General features: G+C 44.0%; 1 protein-coding gene across 1 annotated transcript; it reads right to left on the bottom strand.

Moving 5' to 3' along the window:
* Nucleotides 1-2,474: 2,474 nt before the first annotated feature.
* LOC116679144 (uncharacterized) lies at nt 2,475-7,374 on the bottom strand. The gene is made up of 2 exons (XM_032508837.1): nt 7,066-7,374; nt 2,475-4,701 (listed from the first exon to the last, which is right to left on the bottom strand). The coding sequence occupies exon 2, from the start codon at nt 4,232-4,234 to the stop codon at nt 3,080-3,082; it is 1,155 nt and encodes a 384-aa protein (XP_032364728.1). The 5' UTR covers nt 4,235-4,701; nt 7,066-7,374; the 3' UTR covers nt 2,475-3,079.
* Nucleotides 7,375-16,893: the final 9,519 nt, after the last annotated feature.

The raw sequence follows: 16,893 nt of genomic DNA on the forward strand, positions 1-16,893 counted from the left end.
GAGCGTTAATTAGCAGCAAGTTAATTAGCAGAGCGTTAATTAGCAGAGCGTTACCTGTTCCAGCAGGTCGTGGATGTTGTCATTGTGTATCTCGCAGAAGGAAACCCAGACAGCGAAGTGGACGTCCTCAGAGACGCTGAGGGACGAGCCTGGAGAGACAGAGAGAGAGACAGACAGAGAGACAGACAGAGACACAGACAGACAGAGAGAGAGACAGACAGACAGACAGAGAGAGAGAGACAGACAGAGACAGACACACAGACAGACAGACACAGACAGAGAGACACAGACAGAGAGACACAGACAGAGAGACACAGGACAGACAGACACACACACACACACACACACACGCACACACACACTAACCCTTTCCAGCAGTCCTTTGATGTGATTACAGACGGCCTTTGATGTGATTACAGACGGCCTTTGATGTGATTACAGACGGCCTTTGATGTGATTACAGACGGCCTTTGATGTGATTACAGACATTTAAATTGAAGATAGAAAGTGTGTGTCACTGTGTTTCTTTGATACCAACAGTGTTTGGTAACAGTTGATGCTAACTGTGGTTTTCTCTCTCTGCAGAAACCTTTTCACCACTAGGAGCAGCTCTGTAAGTTCTCTTCTCTCACATCATTTTGTTAGCCTTAATTAGCCTTAATTAGCCTTAATTAGCCTCTCTGTCCTGCTTTTACAGGAGGACATTGTGATTATGAAATGTGTCATGTGATGTGTGTTTATGTTCAGAGGAAGACGAGGAGTGCAGAAGGTCCTCCGGCCTACAGGCCCACGATAAATGAAGGAGGTAATGTATAATTAGTATCAGTATTTAATCTCCAGTAGAAGAACTCATCTCTCATTCCCCCTGCTCTGGCGTTTCCCCAGAGCAGGGGGAATGAGGGGGGACGCTACACTCTCCACCCAAACCACGTTACCATGACAACACTCCCTTCTTATGGTGTAGGTGTGGAGGTGGTCGATCTGACTTCCGACGACTCAGATGCGGCTGTTGCAGACGTCTCAGACGACTCATTAATGGTGACTAATATGACTCACAACCCACTGCAACTACAGCACCATCATCTTCAACACTCACCACCTGTCTGGAGGAGATAAAGGCGTGGATGAAACACAATTTTCTCCAGTTAAACAGCTCCAAAACCGAGGCAATCCTTGTTGGCACCTCACATCAAGTCCAGTCATCCTCCATAACCGGTTTAACTATCTCTGGTCAAGACATTCCCCTCTCCACAACAGTCACCAATCTTGGTGTAAGATTTGATCCACAACTCACCTTTGAAGCCCATATCAAAAACCTCTGCAAGATCTCCTTCTATCATCTCAGAAATATTGCAAAACTCCGTTCTACACTCACCTTAGCTGATGCTGAAAAACTGGTCCACGCCTTTGTCTCCTCCAGACTGGACTACTGTAACGCACTTCTCATCGGGATCCCTAACGAGAGTCTGCAGAAACTGCAATATATCCAGAACAGTGCTGCTAGGATCCTGATGAGAGTGCAAAAGTATGACCACATCACACCCATTCTCCACTCACTTCACTGGCTTCCCATTTCAGCAAGGATAGAATACAAGGTCTCAATCATCACCCACCAATGCATCTATGGAAATGCCCCCCCCTACCTGAAAGAACTACTCATCCCTCACACTTCAAGTCGATCCCTCCGCTCAAACAACTCCAACCGCCTCCTACTCCCCAGAACTAAACTCAGCACCATGGGTGATCGAGCCTTCTGCTCTGCCGCTCCTCGGACGTGGAATGCCCTCCCTGACCATCTAAGGCCCCCCCCCCCCCCTCCCTGACCATCTAAGGCCCCCCCCCCCCTCCCTGACCATCTAAGGGCACCACAGACTTTGGAGACTTTTAAAAAAGGACTAAAACATTTCTTTTTAGCAGAACTTATGAGTTTTAACCTTGCACAAAAATGTTGTAGCACTATTTATAGATATTTTACATGATGTTTTTACCTTGCTTTTATGACCTTGACTGTAGCACTTTGAGATTTGTTTAAATGTAAAGTGCATTACTGTAGTGAAATAAATTTATTGTACTGAAATAAATTATTATATTGAAATAATTTATTATATTGAAATAAATTTATTGGAATAAATTAAGAGGATCGGGGGTCGATCGGCACTCAGGAATGATCACAATGGACTCAGGTTAGACTGGTACAATATATGGCGTTTATTGTCAATCTCAACCCACAATCCCTCACACTCGGTTACACATAATCAAACAGAAAACGAGGCTTACCGTCGCCAATAGGTGGAGAGCCAACACCCCGGTAGGTCCCTTGTGTAACCCCTGGGCGTCTGTACGTGACCCGCAGTAGACTCTACCAAAGTGTGGAAACCCCTGCTCTTATATACCATTTAACAATAGCAGATGCATGTAAGTCCAGCGGGCGGGCTAGGCTTCCAGGCATCCGCCCCTCTCAACTAGAGCTCTTGGCATCAGTAAGTCTCATCAAGCAAGTTTATCCAAAAATACCATATTTGGTTAGATTACACAAGTGTTGTATAACATGCAGGTGTTTAGTGTAAAAGTGACCCAGATAAACACTTCAGTTATATAAGATTCAGGTGTTTCATGTAAAAGTGACCCAGATAAACACTAATGGTTCACCATGAACTTTGTGTGAACCGCCCATGCAAAGCATCAGTATGAACCTTGTGTGAACCGCCCATGCACTCTGCATGAACTTGTTATGCAAGCACCTTCGGATTAACACACACACATACCTTATTTGTGAATTGATCAGAGCAACACCAAACAGTGATGATTTTACTATCACATTCCACTCTTGATGCTCTTCATCAATTCACAAACCCTTCCCAAGTTAAATCCTCAAACATCTCAGGATAAGGAGCATGATTTAGCACATCGTGAACAACAAATCCCCATAAGTCTTGTAAAGTTAAATCAATAAAGTTACATTGAGCAATCATTATAGGTTGCCAATAGCTGATATGATATTCATGTGTAGGCCACGGCGGTAAAGTAACCTTTAATTCATCTCTTCCAAAAGCTCCAAGGTAATACATCAAGCTAACCTTCATCTCATACGTTGAAAAATTACCCACTCTACCTCCTGCCTAGTGCGTCGTACATAATAACATGTGGCAAAATTACACAGAGTCAAGATACATATGGCTAATACAAGTAATAACAAAGGCGGCACTAGTGTTGATTTGGCAGTGACAGACATTCCTGAAAATATGTCCCACCAATGGTGGGCTGAATTCTGTCCAACAATTTGTGCCGTATCCACAACTTCATCCTTTGCAATTAATGTGGATATCATCAGACTTGTGATGTTTGACCTATGTGACCTCACTAACCTTTGTATTTCTGTGGATCGCTCCAGTGCGCCTCTGAAACGATCCAGGGAAATCTTCCATGGCAGATGGAGAATATCCCACTGCGCATGGGTAAAATGGTGAGAGATTGAATAATTTGTCAAACGATAGGTCAGGTTTCTCCAAGTCCAGATATACACATCTTTTACACATCCCGTGAACGGTACTGCAGGCAATTGTGAATGATTAGACATAGCAGCTACACACAATGTTTGTGGTCCAACTTGCCATACTCTGTCCGTGGGAGCTTCCCGCGTCCAGTCACATAATGCAACCTCTGAGGCAGTTAGGCACGGATTGTGATATCCTGTTTGTAATCTACAAGCCATTCCCTTATCGGTATCCTCACAAAATTTGGCATCGTAAGTTATATTTGTTCGTGGATCTAACCACTCTCCATCCATATGTAAATACCAAAACCCCTGAGTAGTGATAACAGGTAAAACCTGATATAAACACACTACCATAGATGAGTTTACAGTAAATTCTGTCCATGAACCTTTACACATAGTCCCATTACATTGTGTTTTGTGACCAGCAAGCTTTATCCATTTATCATTTGTCATATTCCAGATTCGCCGCCACTCAGAGGGATTTTCACTTGTTAAGATTCGCTCGAATCGCTCTTGTTGTAATTTAGCATGAATCATTTGCATATTACAAACTGTCCAGTTTAGAGTTTTAGTCACATTCTCTAATACCTCTCCAGTAGCGTTAATTACATCAATTTGCCAACGTAAAGCTTGTGCCCACAAATCACTGTTTTCCTTTTGACCTACTATAGATGTTGGTAACCAATGTCCTAGTTGTAACAACCCATTTGATGACGCTTGACCTGGGTTAGCTAACATAGAACGTGTCCATTATACTGTGGTACACAGATCTTTCCTGTAGTGTTCCACAAACACAATCTCACAGATGCAGTTATAGTCATATTAGCGCCAGTTTCCATTACAGGCACATTCTGACCTCGTCGACAGTCTTTACACCGCCATACCTGAGTTGAACTGGTCAGGTTAGCTACTGAGCATACCTGAAAAGCTAGACAGGTATACTCATCTTGGGTTCTATTGCCAGTGCCATTCTTCCATCCCGTGGTGAATTGAGGGACTTCTTCCAGCACCTGTCCCTCTGTCACCCCATAACAGCCGGTCACCATGACACAGAAGGCAAGGCACATGATGGCCAAACAGACGTCATTTTCCAGGTCCGGGTCTTCCATCACGGGGGCCCATAGTGTTGTCTACTACCGTCCCCGCTAGGAGCCTTCAGGGGTCGCCCAATCAGCCACTCTAGAGCCCACACTCCGGACATGGATCTGCACACAACATTAAACAACTGATATAGAATGACACTGATTAGTTTTCTCTATTATAACATTGAGCAACAGGAACATTTACCCATTTTTCCTCTTGTCCCCCTGGGATTCTATACTGTTTCATACTCACAACTTTAGTTGGTACTGGCAGGGGAAACGGCTTCATTTTCACTTTTCCAACCAAAATAGCTCTAATTCGTTTTATTCCAAATGTGAATTACCCACTAGATAAGTGTAGCGTCATTCCTGCTAGGATATCCATGCCAATTATCCACTCCTTGATACGAGTCACCACAACATTATATTTTCGTATGGGCATTGTTCCAATTTTCAAGGGAAGCATAACTTATTTTCAATGAGCCACTCTCCCTCCCAATCCAGTTAAGGGGACATTTTTACCTTTTAATTTTTCAGGATTACCATAAATTATGGAGGCCTCTGCCCCCGTATCGACCAGAGCAAATACTTTTTGAACTGATGTATTCCAATAAATGTGTACTTTAACATGTGGTCAAATATCATTTGTCGACCAGTGTGTTACCATCTGGTCGTGGGAGGCTTGGCCACACCCCTAGTACTCATCTCCCTCTTCCCAACTATATTCTGTTTTGTGGTTTTGCTTGTCTTTCCTTTTCCCCTTACTTTTCCCTCGCTGCCTTCTAACTGCTGCTATTCCTACCTCCTCTTCCCCTCCCTCAGACTCACTCTCCTCAGCGGGAGGAGCACTAGGCACAGTTCTCATAGTATCTCTTAAATCACGCAACACGTCAGTCAACCCCTGCATCATTTCTCGGTTGCATGAGACGGCTTGCACAGTATTAACTTTTAACCCTTTCTGCCGACATCTTTGAGCTAGCTCACTGGTGGGAAGGCCGTCTATTTCTTCCCTTCTAACTCCTGCCTGTATCAAAGCTCTCCATAATGCCGCTCGCGGAGGTCCATCCCTCGCGGACCCATTTCCTTTATTGCGAACGGGTTTTCCCCAGTCCTCAGTTTTCAGCGGAGGCGCCGCTTTCCAATCTCCTAACGCAGCCAGCTCTTGTAGTCGGGTTTTTACAGCGGTATAGTCATTCTCCAAAGCCCGAGCAGTTACCCTCATTTCACCATTCACCCGGTTATCAGTGCTTAACCCTCCAAACCGAGGAGCGTCCAGGGAGATATTATCCGCCCCTGCTTCATGCAAGCGATTTAACCATAAATCTGGGGGTTCCTGACTCTGCTGCTTGTACTGATTAGTCATGTACGCTATTTCGTCTTGTGTATAATCTTCTCGTATCATAGTCATTTGCGGCGCGGGCTGCGGCTGGTCTTGTTCTATCATTATCGGCGCGCCATGTTCATCAACTACTGGCGCTCCAGCAGCGTCCGTGGCTTGCACCATTACTGGCGGCAACACGCGTCTTTCTTCCTTTCGTCTAGTTATCGGTTTTACTTCAGATACCCCTGCTAACGATGGATACAACGGCGGAGTAGACTGTAGCCCTGCGGGCCATGGCGGCGGATCGGGTCGGTATCGTTCCCACTCGTTAAAAGCTCCCCCACCGCCTTCATAATCCCCCCATATATTTCCATCCCATAACGCAGGATCCCAATCATCATCTATTTCTGACAAAAACGCCCGCACCATTTTTGGTTCTGCTTTCCGCGGTGTTTTTTGTGTTTGTCTGCGTTTTACAGCAGCCACATAAACAGTTAAGCGTTCTACTATTTTCCATAAACTGTAATTTTCTTTTCCTAGTTTCTCCATTTGCTGTCGTTGTTTACATTCTAGCGTTGTGAATTTATCTAACGCTCCGGTTCGTTCCTGCCAAGCGGCAGCCAAAACCCATGCAATCTCGCCCGTCTCTTTCAACGGTGCTTTTTGATTTACTTCGACCAGCGAAATAATCTTTTTTATCACAGGCGGCGCGGCGGCCGTCACCGCACCCACTAAAGGACCCGACGGTCCAATCACTTTATACAACACTGGACCCACTGGTCCCCACATCTGCCCCCGCCACACTGGGGGCAATCCTGGATAATCATCCTTCTCACCCTCTCTAGGTGATTCTTCACTACTCTTTTTTCTTCTCAAAAAAGCCATTTCCTGTGTGTAGTCAACCCTCTTTAATCCTGCCGACAACGCCAAAATTGTAGTGAAATAAATTTATTGTACTGAAATAAATTTATTATATTGAAATAAATTTATTATATTGAAATAAATTTATTGGAATAAATTTAAGAGGATCGGGGGTCGATCGGCACTCAGGAAATGATCACAATGGACTCAGGTTAGACTGGTACAATATATGGCGTTTATTGTCAATCTCAACCCACAATCCCTCACACTCGGTTACACATAATCAAACAGAAAACGAGGCTTACCGTCGCCAATAGGTGGAGAGCCAACACCCCGGTAGGTCCCTTGTGTAACCCCTGGGCGTCTCGTACGTGACCCGCAGTAGACTCTACCAAAGTGTGGAACCCCCTGCTCTTATATACCATTTAACAATAGCAGGATGCATGTAAGTCCAGCGGGCCGGGCTAGGCTTCCAGGCATCCGCCCCTCTCAACTAGAGCTCTTGGCATCAGTAAGTCTCATCAAGCAAGTTTATCCAAAAATACCATATTTGGTTAGATTACACAAGTGTTGTATAACATGCAGGTGTTTAGTGTAAAAGTGACCCAGATAAACACTTCAGTTATATAAGATTCAGGTGTTTCATGTAAAAGTGACCCAGATAAACACTAATGGTTCACCATGAACTTTGTGGAACCGCCCATGCAAAGCATCAGTATGACCTTGTGTGAACCGCCCATGCACTCTGCATGAACTTGTTATGCAAGCACCTTCGGATTAACACACACACATACCTTATTGTGAATTGATCAGAGCAACACCAAACAGTGATGATTTTACTATCACAATTACAAATAAAATTTATTATTATTATTATATTATTACTATACACACACACACACACACACCCACACACACAGACACACACACACACAGAGACAGACACAACAACAAATGATCAACATGGGACATGTGTTATCTTGATGGACGGGTGTGTTTATAAATGTCTTCCATGTGTAAACTTGGTATTAAAGGAGAAGCTGGATCTCGTAGCTCTGGTTCATCTCCACGTTTTATCTGAATGAAAACGCTTCATGAAGATCAAAGGAATCAGATTTTATCTTGATGATTTTCTTCTTCTGTGGTAAACGCTGATGAATCTTCTCTGCTGAATAAAAATACAGAAGAAGTGGTAAATGTCCCCCAGTATGTCCTCTCTGTCTCACACATGGGGGTCAACAAAGACAGATGGACGTGGGACGTCCTTGGAGACAATGGAAGATGCTCAGACAGAGACATGTCTCAAAACAGAGTCTCGCAGCCGTGCCGTGGTCATGTGATGTGTCCCACGGTGGTCATGTGATGGTGTCCCACGGTGGTCATGTGATGGTGTCCCACGGTGGTCATGTGATGGTGTCCCACGGTGGTCATGTGATGGTGTCCCACGGTGGTCATGTGATGCTGTCCCACAGTGGTCATGTGATGTTGTCCCATGTTGTTACCTGTTAACATGGAAACGCACTGACTGTGTTAAAGAGAACTGATCATGGTTTCTTCTTCTGTTGCCATGGCGATCCAGCTGGTGGACGAAGGTAAAGTTTGTCCTGTCGACACGTTTTAAATAAAGTTTGGTTAAAGGCATGTTTGACCAGTTCTCTGGGTGTCTTCCTTCAGGTCCTCAGACGGTGGAGAGCAGCGTAGGCTCGTCACTCAGGACCAACAGCCCAGACAGCAGGTCCACCAGGGCCTTGGAGCCACAGGAGTCTCAGTCAGCTGGAGGAGGAGCTGGAGGAGCTGGAGGAGGGGCTGGAGGAGGGGCTGGAGGAGGAGCTGGAGGAGGGGCTGGAGGAGGAGCTGGAGGAGGGGCTGGGAGAGGTCAATATTATGAAGGAGCAGGAGCGTCTGAGGCAGGAGCATCTGTTAACCTGAGGTATTCTAGTTATCTGACGGTCTTCACTCACACACACACACACTCGCACACTCACTCGCCGTTAAAATCGAAGTGTGTGTGTGTGTGTGGTGTGTGTGTGTGTGTGTGTGTGTGTGTGTGTGTGTGTGTGTGTCCCCGTCCAGGTCCTCCAGGAGACGAGGCCGCGGAGGAGTCCAAGTTTTACTTTAATGTTGAATAATAAAATGTATTTAAAAGTCATAAAAAGACTTTATCGGAACTTATTTCATATTTCTGAGTCAGCTGGAGGAGGAGCTGGAGGAGGTGCTGGGAGAAGTCAACATCATGAAGGAGCAGGAGCGTCTGTTAACCTGAGGTCTTCTAGTTATCTGACGGTCTTGGAGCCTGTCTGGGAGAACTCTACATGATGGGAGCTCGCCATCACACAGGAGCGTCTGAGGCAGGAGGAGGACAACACGCCGTCATCTGGCAGTCTTCTAGTTATCTGACGGTCTTCTAGTTATCTGAAGGTCTTCTAGTTATCTGACGGTCTTCTAGTTATCTGACGGTCTTCTAGTTAAATCTTCTGTTTAGGTGGTTGAAAGTTTTTTTTTAACCGGTCAGTCCCAGCAGGATCTCCCGTCCCGTCGTCATGGTTTCCACTAACCAGTACTAGATGGAACAACATTTCTTAAACCCTTGTGTCTTCAAATAAATAAAATTAACACTTTTTGACAGCTCCAGCTGTGTGCCCACCAGGGGTCACAAGTGACGCAGGATGATCTTCTCTGCAGGCCCTGGTGGACTTGTTGTCTGTGCTGGTGGAGCAGTAGGAGTCTGAGGCCGCTGGAGGAGGAGCTGGGAGAGCTCGCCATCATGCAGGAGCGTCGGAGGCAGGAGGAGGACAACACGCCGTCATCTGGCAGTCTTCTAGTTATCTGACGGCCTTCTAGTTATCTGACGGTCTTCTAGTTATCTGACGGCCTTCTAGTTATCTGACGGCCTTCTAGTTATCTGAAGGCCTTCTAGTTATCTGACGGTCTTCTAGTTATCTGACGGTCTTCTAGTTATCTGAAGGTCTTCTAGTTATCTGACGGTCTTCTAGTTAAATCTTCTGTTTAGGTGGTTGAAAGTTTTTTTACCTGTCCGTCCCAGCAGAACTGTCAGCAGGACCTCCCGTCCCATCGTCCACCATCTGCCACTGATTAAAACATAATCTTTTCTTGTGTTGGCTGTTTAAGTTTTTTTTTTGATAAACAGAAAGTTTCTGTCTTCTGATTTTCAGCATTATGACATAACTACATGACTATAACTGTGGAAGGCTACAAGAATTTAGAAGCATTTATTTTTTGCATTTGAGCGCAGAAAAACAAGTCTCTATTTCTCGCAAAAGTTCTTTACTTGAGGCCTTCATGTAACGAAGTCACACACACACACACACACACACACACGAGGAGGCAGAAGAGCTCACCAAACTTTGTGATGAACTTATTACTGGATGTCCAGATCATTTGTGTAGTTTGTCTTGTTAATGTTCTTATAGTGTAAAAAACAATAAAGTGAGTTTATCATTATTAAACATTCTTGTCTTATTTTCTGCATGACGACAAACCACTAGGGGGCAGTATTTACCTTCATAATGTTTGCAAATCTTGTAATCAGTGTTTTGGATGCGAATCCTTATTTATGCATCAAAAAGTAACATGGTTGTTTAAAATCTAACCTTTTGTTCTGTAGCATTTCTAGGTGAGAGACGGCATCAGGACTCACCTCTTGACACGATTTAATGAATGACATCATGTTCCCTACCAGTCAGCTCCACTGCAGCAGTAAAACCCCGTCAGCATCCAGACAAGTCTTCACATCAGCAGTAAAACCCCGTCAGCATCCGGACAAGTCTTCACATCAGCAGTAAAACCCCGTCAGCATCCGGACAAGTCCTCACATCAGCAGTAAAACCCCGTCAGCATCCGACAAGTCTTCACATCAGCAGTAAAACCCCGTCAGCATCCGGACAAGTCCTTCACATCAGCAGTAAACCCCGTCAGCATCCGGACAAGTCTTCTCATCAGCAGTAAAACCCCGTCAGCATCCGGACAAGTCTTCACATCAGCAGTAAACCCCGTCGCATCCGGACAAGTCTTCTCATCAGCAGTAAAACCCCGTCAGCATCCGGACAAGTCTTCTCATCAGCAGTAAAACCCCGTCAGCATCCGGACAAGTCTTCACATCAGCAGTAAAACCCCGTCAGCATCCGGACAAGTCTTCTCATCAGCCACTCGCTCTAAAAGGTTGAAGAATGCGTCCGGGTCTTTCTCAATAAACTTTGGCACCAAACGTAAACTAGCCCCAACATCCACAGACCACCGGGCAACTTCAGAAGAAAACAACTGTTCAGCACCCGACGCATCAACCGGGATCCGACCCTCCCCGACCAGCTCCAGGTTCCTGGTCTCTGTCTGCTGCCTTACTGTCTCCAACGTAACCTGGCGCTCCGTCTCCTCCATCAGCTGAAGCACCAACAACTCCTCTCGCTGCTCAGAAGTCCCCGACACCAACAGGGACACCAACAGGGACTCTGACACCGCCACAACTGACAAACCCGCTACCTCCTGCAGGACCCCCGTCTTCCATAAAGAGGACCAGACAGCACCTTTAACTTCATCTTTACATTTCTTATCAGACACATCGACACTACAACGCTCAGCTATCTGCAACAACTGTTTCTTCAGACAGGATTTAATAAACGCTTCTGACGGAGACTCAAACAATTCCACAACTGAAGCCGTACTTCACCAACTGGACCCAACAGAACGCAGAGTGTACCAACCCCGACCGCACGAGGCCCGACCAGCCTCAGGAGTACCCCCCTCTAACTGCCTAGCCCAGTCTTACTAAACTCACCCCTAGTCTTCATGCGGCTTGCGGTGGGTATTTACGCACTGAAAACCAGCGGATTGGTAAAGAAACCCGTTACCAGGCAACTTCACCAAATCACACGGACGTGCTCCCGAGACAGCTGTCAAAACAGCTGACACTAACCACGTCGCCACAACACTACAAAAAATAACAAACCGACGCCACCCAAAGGGGTGAACGCCCTTCATCCTACCAGGGGGACCTCCAGCGCATCAGGGAAGCACACTTACCTTCTCTTGGGACCACAAACGACCCCCGTGAAGAACGAGGCCAACACATCCACCCCTAGAGCGGGGTGCGACCCCAAAACCAAACTAATTAACCACACGCACCGGAGACTAATCTTCTGGAAAACCACGTGCCAACCAAACTCTAATAAGTTAAAGCACCTGGTCTCTCTACAGACCCGGGTCTCTCTGCAGACCCGGGGCCTAGAGGACTTGGGGAGCTGGTTCTAGGTTTTCTTGGGAGAAGGGTCCGTGTCGTGACCCCTCTTGTGTGGTGCTGCGTATACGGAGGAGTTTCTGGAGGCTTCAGGGCAGTATGTCGGGTTCAGACCCCCCCCCCCCCCTTGACTTATCTGTGACATGTTCAGCAACAGCATGGTCCATGGAAGGCCTGTCGAGCTGAGCACACAGGTCCTGGGGAACCGGACTCTGCCAGACCGCTTCCAGATGAGGAAGGGGGTCATGGAGGATCTCCTAGACCACCAGTCCCATCAGGTCTAAGACAGCCTGTTGGGTGGGAAAAGTTATTTTTAGTTCCTATACGATGCTAATTTTTATTTGTAAAAAATAAAAAATATTTTAAACTTACAAATTGTCGGCTCTGTCTCCACTTGTTTGATGGTGTAACCCCCCCCCCCAAAAGTCAGTCCATTAGTGTCCCCTTGGCGGTCTTCCGTTGGGGGCCATCAGCGTCCTCATTGAAGTGCATGGCTGCGAGATCCAACCTGAAACTAAAACCACCTTGTTGGAACAGAACTGGATTAACTTCTCCACAGAGATCTAAATCCTCCAGGTCCCCCCAGCAGAAGCAGCTGCTGGACCTCTAAGCTGAGCCAGACCTGGACTCTGACCAGTGTTGGGACCAGGGTCTTCCTTAGAGATCCAGCAGAAGCAGCTTCTTCTTCACATTTGTCTTTTCTAAAGACTTGTTTAGCTGAAGGACAAAGTTCATAGGGCGTGGACATCCCTGGTCTACAAACACATTCCTACCTATTGCCCCCCCCGATGGAGATCAGACCAATCAGAGATGATCCAGATGAATCCTTCTATTCCTTCTAGAAATAGTTACTAATGTGTTGGGAATGAATCCATATTTTATAAAGTAGCTCGTCACTCATCATGGAACATTGTTGATATCACTGCTCTGCTAAATGCCACACACACACACACACACACACACACACACACACACACACACGTTACCTGATATCATATGTCACGTCTTCATGTCTCAGGAGACAGGTGTGTCCCCGAGAAGCTGCCCTCGGACCCTCTGGTTCACTGAAAGAAACAACATGTTGGATTAACTTAATTCAATAGTGGACATTGGTTGCACACAGATGTTTTGCTTTGGCAGCAGATTAAACATTTGAGTTAAATTAACACAAGGTTTTCATGTTCAATAAACCTGTGTATTTTGTGTTGATACAGAGTGATTGAAACATGTTTTGATAAAGTAATTTGTGCTCTTGGAACATTTTAGTCCTTCACAATTTCATCACATTATTTCAACACTATTCAATAATTTTTACTCCAATACTATTTGGTCACTTAAATACATGTTTTTTCATATCTATAGTAGTACATTCTAGTGTCCATTACACCATGTTTTGGCCCTAAACCAGATTGTGTTGTTCTCTAAAGATGGCTGCCTGTAACCCCTTTGCCTTTCAAAAGAAAATGTCTAATTTCACTGCAGTGACAATAGGTAAAGAATTGAACTGACATTACTGTTTTACTGTAAAACAATTCAACAGTGAACAAGTAACATCAGTTTTTCAGTGTTTTACCAACTCAGTCACAATGGAAATTGGACATTTTTCTTTTGAAAAAGGTTTCTGGCAACCATCTTTGAGGAGAACAATACAAACATAATGTTCAAGGTCTCTATTGTCAAGATTAAATTAAGTAACAAGTGTAATTTAACAATTCAATGCAACTATAAAACAGATTTAAAATGCAAAAACATGAGTTACCATTCCAGCAATCATTATTTTAATGTCTAATACCTTTCTATTAACTCTCTTAATCATTAAAATGACCAATTTTTACCAGTTGCATTTCAAAACCTTTATTCAAGAGCCCAAACTTCCAACACTCAAAGAATCTGGTCATTAACCAACATTCAAGGTTTAAGTGTCACCTACAGACACAGGTAAATATTTCTAAAATGTTCCGCTGCCTTCAGTCCGGCCATGAACTCATCCTGTACATACAACGGCTGCATAAGTCTACACCCCCATGCTTAAAAAGACATCTTTAGGAAATTGATCTTAATGCCTTAATTAAAATAAAATAGGAAAATCCAATCTTTAAGGACACCAATTTTCTTTGTGAATGAAAAACGTAAATAAATAAATTAAGGACTGTGTCTAAATCTAATGCAATGCTGTTGTAGGAAATGGAACAGTGGTTGTACCTTAAACAATCTAAGGTTAAAGTTTTCTAAATTACACAGTAAACTAAAACCATCTCTGGTCCCACAGATAGGGGATGCACACAAAGAACAAATGATCCCTATAAGAGCCAAGTCTGAGTTGTATTCTTAGAAGTATTGAAACTCTTTACTGCAACTTAACTAACCTAAAGATCCGGTTTCACACGGCCCGGATGGCAGTATTCAGACTGTGTACACTTCTCAATCCCTTCCCTGTAAGACAGATAGAAACTAAGACTGAAGAATGCTGCCAATCAGAGTCTTGTAGAGGGGACAATAACCGGCCCGTCCACATGGCCGTAAAGGAACGAACACTTGGCCTCACGTGCACAACAACAGGGACCTCTCCTTACTGGACCAGGTCTGTCTTTAAGCTCTGGGCTTTCCTTGAGAGTTAAGTCACATCCAACTCCATTAACACCTTTTGAATCCCTTCAAAGTGTAGCGGAACTGTGACGGATACCTCATGTTCAAAGAGTAACAAAGTCCAAACAGCAAGGCTGTTGTAAGGGCCACGTCATCCAGATCTTGGAGAACCACCACACCCTCGATGATGATGCCAACATCAGGAAAGTCATTGCCTGGCGTCTGTTTGGTGACGTAAATTCCCACTGTCGTTTTCATGATGGCACTCAGCGCAGAGGCCTCAGTCATGTCCTGGTTAAAGATAAAAACATTTCTTGAAGCTTTAAAAATAGATAAAAATAAACTGACTGCATTTGAATGCAGCAATTGCTAGTTCATTTCTACCCATGTAAGCAGCATAGGAGAGTACTACAGCCAAAGAATGCCTTGCCATGCTGCCATTCATGGTCAATTAATGGAGAAAAAAGGATTCCAGATCAAATGAAGAGGAGCCTGCAATCTTTACAAACTAATGTAAAGATTGAATCTTCATCTACATTTTTTCTGGAACTTGTTTTCATGTTCTTGGATTTTTATCATTAACCTGGATTTATCCCAGTCCCAATTCTGCCCTCGTCAGATGAGGGTCAGTGCAGTGTAGAAAGATGGAGGAATTTTCCTTCTTTCAATAAATTTCAATTGTTTTTCACAATGCTGTAATCCCTAATGTACGAGACAATGTGTCAGAGGGGTCAAAATAGGCGGTTTTTCACTTTCATAATAGATAGATAGATATTTATTGATCCCAAAAAAATGGGAAATTACAGTGTTACAGCAGCACACAAAATATACATACATACAATATACATGAAATAATTATAATAACAAAATATAAGAATAAAAATATAAGAATGTAAGAACAAATATTTAAGTATATACAAGATGGGAAAAATAAAGATGGGAAAAATAATGTGGGACTATGGAGAAAAAGTGGACTGTTTAGACCATTTGTTTTAATCTCACCGTGTACTCCCGCACCAAGACGCCGGGATTCTCCTTCAGATAGATGCAGTCCTTTAATGAGGGACTCCCTTCTGGCATCAATGTCATCCTTAAGAAATATAACAAAGATTATTGAACTCAAATTTTCAGTAGTACAGAAGAAAGTGATCATAGACTGACTTCAGTACGCATGTGACACCAGTATCTATAAAACAGGACTACCTGTTTGGACTGGACTTTTTAATCATATCCTGGGAGATTTATATTTATATAGATCTATCTATCTATCTATCTATCTATCTATCTCTAGAGATAGATATATCCATCTTATCCTGACCTAATGCAATGCAGATCCACTTTATAGTTAAACAATGTAGAGTTGAAGGTTCTTACTGTCGTCATGGCAGCTAGGACTTTCAGCTTTTTCCCTGCTCCCCGGTCGCTTTGCAAACACTTTGATTGTAGAGGCATGGCTGTGATGCTCTTAAACTCTGCGTTTATCTGAAACATGAAAATATTTTTCAACAACGGCACCGCCCACAGAATTTAGAAGACATTTCTAACATCAAATCTACACCTGCCCGCCATACCATGGCGTGCACTGTGCATGGTTAATCATCTGGGCTCTGCTATGGAATATTTGAAACATCCTCATAAAGTCGAGCATTACTTTTAAACATCTCATTACCTATGACACAACTAGTCAGGGCATCATTTTTTAATTACCTCCGTTGCATCAAAAAGGGCTGTTTGAAATTTGCAATCCGAGAACATACACGTTACAACCTCATTTTTCTTTAAATGTGCATTAACGTGAGTCCAGTAATTCCTATCAGACACAAGATCCAAACGAGGACACAAATGGCAACTAAATGTCCATTTCTCTGACTGATGACTAGTTTTAATAACATGACATCCATTCAAATGAATTAACAACTATATACCACGTTCTGAAAGTGCATGGGCAGCTGCACACATTGAATATGATTGTTATTCCCATAATGCCTATGTCTGACTCCAAAGTGTTTTAGAATATGGGACGTACTTGTAAAAAAAGGGCAGGTCTTGCATTGCCACATTCACTCTGTGTCACTGGAACACTTCTAGCACTTTTCACTGTCAAAGTGAAAACAATGTAAACATGTAAATTTATTTATCAAATTAAGAGCAAATACAAGGTCCTGGTTTTACCACAAAAACTTGAGCCCACCACGATCCACCAGGTGACTCCAGGTGATACTTGAGTTTGTCTGTCACTCTGCAGAAAACAGGACAAAATAATCTAGTCATTACAAAACTATATTTCAATAAACAT

The sequence above is a fragment of the Etheostoma spectabile genome, unplaced genomic scaffold (genome assembly GCF_008692095.1).
Source record: "Etheostoma spectabile isolate EspeVRDwgs_2016 unplaced genomic scaffold, UIUC_Espe_1.0 scaffold00009565, whole genome shotgun sequence".
NCBI lineage: Eukaryota > Metazoa > Chordata > Actinopteri > Perciformes > Percidae > Etheostoma > Etheostoma spectabile.